General features: G+C 41.5%; 1 protein-coding gene across 1 annotated transcript in view; it reads left to right on the forward strand.

The window, feature by feature from the left end:
* The window catches only part of COL28A1 (collagen type XXVIII alpha 1 chain), a 75,237-nt gene extending 64,468 nt beyond the window's left edge, over positions 1-10,769 (forward strand). The window contains exons 28-36 of the mRNA XM_048510411.1: positions 1,398-1,466; positions 2,237-2,317; positions 2,399-2,434; positions 2,944-2,980; positions 4,175-4,726; positions 7,975-8,147; positions 8,587-8,779; positions 9,290-9,467; positions 9,766-10,769. Of these exons, the coding sequence (XP_048366368.1) occupies positions 1,398-1,466; positions 2,237-2,317; positions 2,399-2,434; positions 2,944-2,980; positions 4,175-4,726; positions 7,975-8,147; positions 8,587-8,779; positions 9,290-9,462 (1,314 nt within the window). The 3' untranslated portion in view covers positions 9,463-9,467; positions 9,766-10,769. The remainder of the gene's footprint in view (positions 1-1,397; positions 1,467-2,236; positions 2,318-2,398; positions 2,435-2,943; positions 2,981-4,174; positions 4,727-7,974; positions 8,148-8,586; positions 8,780-9,289; positions 9,468-9,765) is intronic.
* Positions 10,770-10,809: the final 40 nt, after the last annotated feature.

The raw sequence follows: 10,809 nt of genomic DNA on the forward strand, positions 1-10,809 counted from the left end.
GATAACAGCTCCTGAATATCCCTACGTTCCTGTAAACAGCCCAGATGTCTGACACCTCTTGCCCACACTGTAGAACATAATGGTCTTACCACTTGTATACAGAGTACCATAAACGTGCTGATATCGATGCAGGAATGTAGCAACCAGGATAAGCAGATAGTTTTACATTTACAGCTTACATTGTTTAGGAACATCCTGAATGTTTGGGAACTCCTAAAGTTGTCTGACATGTGGTAATTTGTTGCAATCCTAAAATCTCTTTGAAATGTATATGGCGTTTGCTTTGATGTGCTCTGCTGAAACCCCTTATAAACCCCAGTCTTGGGCCAGTTGAGTTGCGGCTCACCTGGTGCTGACAAGACCTATGCTGGTTTGAGAAATATACTCTTTTTTATTCTTTAAACTACGGCTGTGGCTTATTAGCTGGGAAATCTGCCTCTCCATTCCTCCTCTGGCTTGAGGAGGAAAGGGTTCCTTGCTCCTTTGGCTTAAGGGCTGAAACGGAAACCCTATCTGGAGTGGTATCAATAGTGGGTTGGATGATTGAGGGGTTGTAGAAAAGAGAGGAGACGAGGCGCTTTTTGATCCCCCCAAAAGGCTATGTTGAAGCCTTGCATGGACAAAAACTGTGTAAAATGGGCGGGGGCTGTAGTAAGAAGCAGAATTTGATGAAATTTATTGAAAAGGCAGGCTGCACCCATCCCCACGTATGTGGGGTGCTTTGAAGATATAGTTGCAGAAATGCAAATCATGGTTACAAATGACAATATAGTCTATCCAAAATGGAGAGAGAGAGAGAGAGAGAGAGAGAGAGAGAGAGAGAGAGAGAGAGAGAGAGAGTGTATTGTGATGCTACCACAGAAAGATCCAACATTTGTAGAGCAAGTTAAGCTGTCAAAATGGCTATATTCCACATTTGATGAAGCAGACACTTCTACGATAGTACTCCTTGTATGTAAAGCTCCAGGACTCAGTGTTTTGGCCAGCCAGAACCATAAAACAGAAAACTATTTCCTGTCATTTGAGACGTTGTCATTATAGGTTTCATCATGTCTCTGAGCAAAGTAAATAAACACTGCTACTGGGGAAACATTTTGTGGCTGCTTAAACTCCCAGGCTGAGCTCAAGGGATTGGGAGTGGGGACTCAGCTTCATTTAATGACTCCATATGCAATTAATCATAAAGTTGATGCTTCACAAGGAACACACTGGCTGACTAAATGTCTGTCACTGAATGAATTTAAGTCTGCAAAACTCAATGTACATATTTGAATGAAGTCTGCATTTTTGTCAAGAAGACCTGTAATAATAGAAGAATGATGGTTTCCTTGTGGTTGTTGAATGTTGCGGTGCAGGACATGTTTCCAAAGCTTCGTTACTCTCCATGTTATTTTCAGGGAGAACAAGGAGTTCAAGGCTTACCAGGACAAAAAGGCACCATGGGGACTGGGTTTCCTGGCCCTAAGGTGAGATTATTTTTGCCTGCGATAAAGAAAAAGTTTAAATGTTTATTTAAGATGTTTTGGCCATTAACTCACAGAACCTCTGCTTAGGATGTCACTGTTAGAGCAGTCCACAGTCTGGTGTTCCATGCATAACTACACCAAACATCTTTGTATTCTGAAAGGGAGTGAATGATATCTCAAAAGTGTCTCATAATGAAAGCAGCTAAAAATCTTATTTCAGCTTGATTTTTTGTTATCTGCTTTAGAATGATGATTTAAGAAGCAAAATGGTCCTCCACTGTCCTAATAATGAGCCAGTTATTTGTGGATGTTTGTTATTTTTACTAATGAAAAAGCATCAATTGCATTTCCAGGTACCAGACAGTCAAAGTGGGCCACGTCATCCGTAAACCAAGGGTGCCCTATCAGTGAACTGAATAAAATAACATTAACACAGAAGATACCATATATGATATGCAACAGATATCTCTGGTAGTTGTGCAATCACATTCCATAAAATATTTGCAGCTTCTGGGAGCTGTGCTATCTGGGAGAAGAATTGTATTCTCTCAAAGTATTAAATATCACATAACCTACAGTCCCACAAGAGAAGGGGAACATCAGGTGAAGGTGTCTGGATTGTACAAAACACTTCTCATTAAAACTTGTGAAGACGTTTTGGTCAGTTTCTGTAGAGAATATGATTATATCAGCTTGTGTCATATAGGCAACGTTTATAAGAAACATCTTTACCAAGAGATCTTGTCTCATTATTTCATTTTTTTAATTAGGGAGACTATGGAGAGAAAGGGGATCAAGGAAGAAGAGGTGACAAAGGAGAGCTTGGGGAATCTGGACCTACAGGACCAAGGGTACAGCAAAATTTGTATAAACAAGTTTACAAAATTAAAGCTGAAACATCTAATAACTGATTTAATTTGGTGACCTTTTAGGGATTTTCAGGAGCCAAAGGTGAACCTGGTCTTACTGTAAGTACATCTCAATGATTTAATTATAATTCATAGATAGGGTTGGATCTTCTTTGTTTTCTGTATGAACTTGCTCTATTCCCGTGGTGGCGAACCTTTGGCACTCCAGATGTTATGGACTACAATTCCCATCAGCCCCTGCCAGCATGGCCAATTGGCCAGCATAGCCATCAGCCCCTGCCAGCATGGTCAGTTGGCCATGCTGTCAGGAGCTGATGGAAATTGTAGTCCATGAACATCTGGAGTGCCATAGGTTCACCACCACTGCCCTACAGGGTCACCATAAATTATCTGTGACTTAAAGACCCTTTCCACCACCATTTCTTGCAGACTCTGTTGAGAATGAGAATATTATTATCTGTTGTATTATTAAATGAATGTTTGCAAAGATCAAATTATATGTGTGGTACAAAGCAAAACTTTTTTTAAAAAAATGAGAGTGCTTGTTCAATTTAATGTTGCATTTCCAAATGTGAAAAGCCAACTCAAATGGATACTTTCTGTTTCAGAGAGAAGATATAATCAAACTCATCATGGAAATATGTGGTAAGATGCATAAATAGAGGTTGGAGCTCCAATTTTGAAAATTACTGGAGCTTTGGAGTAGTGTCTGGAGAGGGCAGAATTTTGGGAGAGGAGGGAGCTCAATGGGGATATGATGTCACCCTAGGTAGGACTTCTATTTCTCCTAGATTTTATGGTATATCATAGAATCTGTTCTCTAAAGCTGCCATTTCCTCCATGAGAACTTATCTATGTACTCGAGAGAACAGTTGCAGTTCTGGGAGAACTCTATGTCCTTCCATGAGATTAGTATCCTTGGGAGGAAATCATGAATTGCTTTTTGCCAGTGGGATCCAAAATGTTCCCCAGCAATGTTGTTATAGTGTGACTGCTTACAGCTGAGCTCCATATACAGTTAACCTTGGTACACATATCACATGCCAGTGAACCATTATTGCCTTTAACAGAGAGAATATCATGACAAATTGAAACCTGAGCATGGAATTTGTTTTGTTTATTGAGCAATAGAGACAGAAATAAGGATGGCTTAGTCAGTGTATGCCCTTTGGGGCTTCTTCTGCTTTGTTTCTTCTGCTCCTCACCACACAAAGGAAGACACATGCACAAATGCTATAACATGCCTGTATTTGGTAACACATCTCTGGACTTGTGAATGGGTAGTGAAGTCTTGTTGCTGGCACTGTCAGTAGGGATGCCTTACTTAAATAGAGCTGGTATACCCCTTTGCACTCATCCCTATGGCCCCTTTCAGTGCACTTTGCGGCTGGATTTTACTGTGCGGAATAGCAAAATCCACTTGCAAACAACTGTGAAAGTGGATTGAAAGTGCATTATTCTGTATGTGCAGACGGGGCCCATGTATTGGCAGAGTTGAGAACATTACACAGAACAAAAGAATCCTAAAACCACAGGCCTGGATCCAGGTCTATTGTAGAAGATTTATTCCAAGTGGTATGTTTGGTGGGGTTGTGATTTTTTTCAGCTCCCTTTTCTACTTTTCAGCCCCCACTAAAAGCTGCCCCAAGAGTCATGGGGACTCTCTAGATTGCATGATATTACAGAAAGTTGATACACACTGCTCTTGCACTGGGAATGGGATGCACATTATATATTCAAAAGGGTCAATTTAGATATTGGAGCTTGGGAATTAAAACAATTGAATATATGTTAACAGGCCTCGTAAGTTATCATAAAACTGTGTACCATTTATTTCAGGCTGTGGTTTTGACTGCAGGGACATTCCTTTGGAGCTTGTATTCGTGATTGACAGTTCTGAAAGTGTGGGGCCCACCAATTTTGACCTCATCAAACGTTTCGTAAAAGCAGCCATTAGCAAAGTCCGAGTCGACCCAGCGACAGCCCGTGTTGGCATCATCAACTTCAGCCACAAAGCATACGTGGTATCCACTTTGCCACAATGCACCACTGAAGACTGCCTGAATATTGCTGTGGATAAAATGCTTTATTTAGGGGAGGGCACCTACACTGCTACCGCTCTCAACAAGACCATTGACATGTTCCGGCAGGCCCGACCAGATGTGAAAAAGGTTGCCATCCTCATAACAGATGGGCAAACTGATGTTCGTGATGAAAAGTTGGAGGATGTAGTGAAGCAGGCGCATGGCCGCGACATAGAAATGTTTGTAATTGGTGTGGTTCAAAAGAATAATTCCAATTATAGGAATATTCAAAAAGAGATGGAACTCATTGCCACAGACCCAGACAGTGAGCATATCTCCGAGATACACAATTTCCTCAGCTTACGATGTAAGAATGAATTACCTTTCAATACGATTTTCTAATATGCTAGTACAATATCATCATATACATACTTGCCCTATAGCTTAAATGCAATGTGAGGTTTGCTTTCAATATACATATACATAAAGATGGCAGGGAGATTGCAGAGAAGCTGAATGAATTCTTTGCATCTGTCTTCACCCAAGAGGAGGTGAGGAACATTCCTGCACCTGAACGAAGCTTCTTAGGAGGCGAATCCGAGGAACTAGCGAAGATAGTGGTAGACAAGGAAGAAGTTCTGGCAGCCATTGATAAACTAAATGTTACCAAATCCCCTGGCCCAGATTGCATTCACCCAAGAGTTCTTAAAGAGCTCAAGCATGAAATTGCTGATCTTCTCACTTTAATGTGCAACTTATCCCTGAAATCAGGCTCCATCCCTGAAGACTGGAAGATGGCCAATGTCACACCAATCTTTAAGAAAGGATTTAGGGGAGACCCGGGAAATTACAGGCCAGTCAGTTTGACATCTGTTCCTGGTAAATTAGTAGAATCTATCATTAAAGATAAAATTATAAAACATGTAGAAAAGCAAGACCTGCTGAGAAAGAGTCAGCATGGCTTTTGCAGAGGCAAATCCTGTCTTACAAACTTACTAGAGTTCTTTGAGGGTGTAAACAAGCATGTGGATAAGGGGGAACCAGTGGACATTGTCTACTTGGATTTCCAAAAGGCTTTTGACAAAGTTCCTCACCAGAGACTGTTGAGAAAACTCAGCAATGAAGGAATAAGAGGGGAAGTCCTCCTATGGATTAAAAACTGGTTGAGAAACAGGAAACAAAGAGTGGGTGTAAATGGGAAGTTCTCACAATGGAGATGTCGGGAGTGGTGTCCCCCAAGGATCCGTTTTGGGACCAGTGCTCTTTAACCTATTCATAAATGACCTGGAAGTAGGGGTGGGTAGCGTGGTGGCCAAGTTTGCAGATGATACCAAATTATGTAGGGTGGTGAGAACCACAAAGGATTGTGAAGAGCTCCAAGCGGACCTTGATAAATTAGGTGAGTGGGCTCAGAAATGGCAAATGCAGTTCAATGTAGCAAAATGTAAAGTGATGCACATAGGGGCAAAAAATCCAAACTTCACATACACGCTACAGGGGTCAGTGCTATCAGTCACAGACCAGGAAAGGGATTTAGGCGTCTTAGTTGATAGTTCCATGGGAATGTCAACTCAATGCATGGCAGCTGTAAAAAAGGCAAACTCTATGCTGGGGATCATTAGAAAAGGAATTGATAATAAAACTGCAAAGATTGTCATGCCCTTATATAAAGCCGTGGTGCGACTGCACTTGGAGTACTGTGTCCAGTTCTGGTCGCCGCATCTCAAAAAGGATATTGAGGAGATAGAAAAAGTGCAGAGAAGGGCAACAAGGATGATTGAGGGACTGGAGCACCTTCCCTATGAGGAGAGGCTGCAGCGTTTGGGACTCTTTAGTTTGGAGAGGAGGCGGCTGAGGGGGGATATGATTGAAGTCTACAAAATTATGCATGGGGTAGAACATGTTGACAGAGAGAAATTTTTCTCTCTTTCTCACAATACTAGAACCAGGGGGCATTCATTGAAAATGCTGGGGGGAAGAATTAGGACTAATAAAAGGAAACACTTCTTCACACAACGTGTGATTGGTGTTTGGAATATGCTGCCACAGGAGGTGGTGATGGCCACTAACCTGGATAGCTTTAAAAGGGGCTTGGACAGATTTATGGAGGAGAAGTTGATTTATGGCTACCAATCTTGATCCTCTTTGATCTGAGATTGCAAATGCCTTAACAGACCAGGTGATCGGGAGCAACAGCCGCAGAAGGCCATTGCGTTCACATCCTACATGTGAGCTCCCAAAGGCACCTGGTGGGCCACTGCGAGTAGCAGAGAGCTGGACTAGATGGACTTTGGTCTGATCCAGCTGGCTTGTTCTTATGTTCTTCTTATGTTCTTATATATTTACTGACTATGAAAGTGTACCCATTAAGCCTGTGATGCGTAATGGTTTGTTTTTTACCAACTTCACTGGCTCCATATTGGTACTTACAGTGTGGTTAAAAATGGTGACTGAAGGATTGCTTTTGGAAAGATCTTTACAAGTAGATCTACTGTACACAAAGGAATCATTTGGGATCTGCAGTATGCAAGGGGAAGTGGGAGAGTGAGTGTATATGGTACAGATGCAGAATGACATGGGCAGCACTGTCTTCTGGTTGCCATCTTCTGGTTGTTCCCTTATATAAAAGGCTGTCCACTTGTTTTCCTGCTAGCACCCATCCCTTCTCTATAGTAGTTCCCATCTTGTGGAATGGGCTGTCTGGTAAGACAAGAGGAGGGGCACTCTCTTTTTTAGGAGATGGTGTAAACCTGTTTTGTTGCAGGCATTTTTAATACAGTGTAATCTACAGAGATTGTTTTGGGAAGGAGGTTTATAGGGTTTTATTGCTGTGTTTTTAATCTTGGAACTGAAAGCTAAAATATTTGCTTGCCATCAAGTCACAGCTGATTTATGGCAACCCTATAGGGTTTTCAAGGCAAGAGACTTCAGAAGTGGTTTGCCATTCCGTGTGTCTGTATCACAACACTGGTATTTCTTGGAGATCTCCAACCCAAACACCAACCAGAGCTGATTTGCTTAGCTTCTGAAATCTGATGAGATCAGGATAGGCTGGGGTTATCCATGCCAGGACACAAAAGATAGGTGGAGGACACATATTTTAATGAATAAGACAGAACCTAGTGGGAGAAGTCGGTCTTAGGTTCAAGATATGCAAACCATTTAGATTCCTTTTATGTTCTACTGCTCTATTGCTTTGTATATATGTGTCAAAGATTTTTTAAAGGGCCAAATAACATGTGGAGGTATGAGATTCAGACATTCAAATCTGTCTTGATATTTAAAGCAGGGCTTAGTTCTCCTTTCCCATCATTTTCTGCTCAGCCAAATACCACTACTGTGGGCCCAGCTAGTAGAAAAACACTGGGAAGGATGTTGGGGTGGGTGGGAGATAGGAAGATAAACAGCAGATACAAGAAGTATTCAACACCATTTACATGCCCACTGTTTAGCTGTGGGAAACCCCTCCCCCCTTTATTTTCTATGCGATTGTAAGCTGGATTTAAACAAATGGGTCTCCCTCAGTTACAACTAGTTTAATTCTAAACTGTGGCACTTTATTCAGCATCTGGCTGCATTTTCCTCTAACTGTACTGTTTTTTGCAATCCTCTCAGCTCTTGAGGAAAAGATCTTTAAACAAATTTGTAAAAACAGTTCCGCCAACCATATCAAGAAAGTGCTCAGTTCGTCCTCGGCACTTTCTCCTGGAAGTGAGCGTACCGGTCAGTTTGCCAGAGCACAGACGCCAGAGCCATACATCCCTCCATCTAATCCAGAAACAGATTATGTAAGTATGTCTCAAAGATAGCCCTTGTGTTTGCACTGTATTTGCATTGGCCTTCTTATTCTCAATGGGTTGGGCAAGGACAATACACTGTAGAAGCAACACATGCTACATGGGTTGCTTTTAAAAACCTTTATTGTGTTAGTCTACCTATAGTAAATAGACTCGTTTGTTGATTCTTCAAAAAAATCATTTCAAAATCATGCCGAGCCCATTTTACAGCCAGCTGTAGAACCTCATTTCTTTTAAAATTGTTCTATGCTTCTTTTTTTGCTTCCCTGTGTAGACAACAGTTTACTTCTGAATAGTGGTTTCTGAAAGAAGCACTTTTATAGGCACTGTTACTTCAAGATGAACCATCCATCGTGGCTACTAGAAACAGGAAATTCTGCTTCTCTTCTGTGTTATTTAAGCTTAACTAGTGTTTATCCTTTTTCAATAGCTGTATCCTCCCTGGACACACCGAGAACCCAGTATCACCACACCTTCTCCTAGGCATACTCCTGCTACTCGAAGACAAGATTATTGGCAACCTAGACCTACTCCAGGGATTCCTCTCTCGCCTAATTTAACTCGTGCTGTGCAGCCAACATCAGCCATTGTTCAGCCTCAGATAGCAATAGGTGGCGCAAAAGGTACGGAGAGGTTCTGATGATGGCAGGAGGTGGCAGGAGGGAGGCTAGTGTCACTTGATTTGCACTTTCAATTGCTAGATTTATTCTGTGAGTAACCACTTCCTCCAGGAGTCCTTTAGGGGGACAAGAGGACCCTTTTTAAGTAGAGGCATAGCTCCAAGGGGGTGGGGAATGTGCGACGCACTGGGTGCGCACCCTTGTGGGGGTGTGGCAAGGGTGTTCCGGGGGCGGAGGAGGCACCGGTGCACCGGGTGCTTTCCCCCCTTGCTACGCCTCTGTTTTTAGGGCTGCTGAAAACTTTGAACTAGTCTGGACTGAGCCCCTACGCAAGCCTCAGTAATTTAGCTGTATACACCATCTGCTAGACATGAGCATAGAGGCAGTGAGATAAAAGAACAGCTACGGAGAAATGTGGAAAAAAACAGTGACACCATAGTAATTTAGGCAAAGCCAATGATTCATCCATCTGTAGAAATTCAGCAGTTTCTTTTCTGTTCCCTGTGTTCACAGCTGCCAGGTGCTTGGAACCAATGAGACCTGGGGACTGTCGAAATTACCAAGTGAAGTGGTATTATGATAAGGATGCTAATTCTTGTGCCCGATTTTGGTACGGCGGCTGTCAGGGGAACCACAACCGCTTTGAAACAGAACAAGAGTGCCGGACAACTTGTGTTCAAAACTAAGCCAAGTATGTAATGAAGACACTGAAAATTTTGTTCAGCTATTTTCTCTGCATAACCGATATAGCACTATATTATATAAACAGGAAATACTTCTAGCTTTTTTAAGAAACAAAGAAACTTGCTCCTGTTTTGTGGTAGCCTCTTTGAACAATTTCAAAGAAGGTTCATAAGGCAGTCTGCATGGGTTTGAAAAAGCAATCAATACAGACATAGCAAACTTTGTATTATAATTACAAGCAACACGTACTCATTACAAAATATGAAAGCATTCTTAATATAATTGGGCTTCTTCTCCTCTTCCAGAGCAAGTTTCAGCTGAGGTGGCAAATACTTCAACAGTCTGCAGTCAATTCCAAATGCTGTGCTAATACGAGGCTGGTTCGTGTGCTGTGTGTTGCACTTTTTTTATGATAAAAGTATATCCAATAGATTTGATAAAGTATTTAGCTCACAGCTTCTCTGACACAAAGCAACTTATCCATCTGTGTTTATTGTTTAGTACTTCATGTGGTAATGTTTCAGTAACTTTAACAAAACAAACGCTAGAGATTTTAATGTCTAGATCGAACTAGAACAGGGTTTATTATTAGGCAATGCAACTCAAATTTTAAAAAACCTACCCTAAGCAGCAGAACAAATGATGTCTGAAACTGGTATAAACTAAAAAGCCAAGTGTTTCCTGTATGCTGCTGCTCCATTAGTTTACTAGTAAAAACTTTTAACACCTCAGAAGCAGCCTATGAGCAGCCTTGACGCTCATTGAAGCCAAGTTCAATTGAGCAGCTAAAAGTCACATAAAGGAGGAAGAAATGATGACATTGAATATGCCACGTTTCGAACATACATGGTAGCCTCAGAATAGCTGACAAAACAGGCAAATCAGGCATGTGCAAGAACTGGCAGCTCTGGGCCCCACATTCCTCTTCACATCAGAAGATCTAACCAGCTAGTTTTACAAGGCTCAGATGAGTATCTCAATGGGGCTACACACCTGAGTTAGAAACACCCACAGAAGACAGCTTTCAGACACAGATTTCTCCTACTGGATCAGGGCCAGGTGTTTTTAACTGATTTAGCAGAGGTTAACAGTCACATACGTTCTTATTTCTCAGGGCTCTTGTACAAGAGTGTGAATTAAAACTTAGGTAGCTTAGAGGAACTTAGAGGAACTCAAAAAAACTTAGAGGAACTCAAAAAGGCACTGAACGATGTATATAAAAGTGTATATTTTCATATTAAGTTTTCCTTACACACATACTGTATAAACTAAAACTGATGGCCAATGATTAAACTGATCAGTTACGCGAGAAAGGTGTTTGTTGTTTTTTATTTGGAAATACTAACGTT

This window comes from Sphaerodactylus townsendi, linkage group LG11 (genome assembly GCF_021028975.2).
Source record: "Sphaerodactylus townsendi isolate TG3544 linkage group LG11, MPM_Stown_v2.3, whole genome shotgun sequence".
NCBI classification, from domain to species: domain Eukaryota; kingdom Metazoa; phylum Chordata; class Lepidosauria; order Squamata; family Sphaerodactylidae; genus Sphaerodactylus; species Sphaerodactylus townsendi.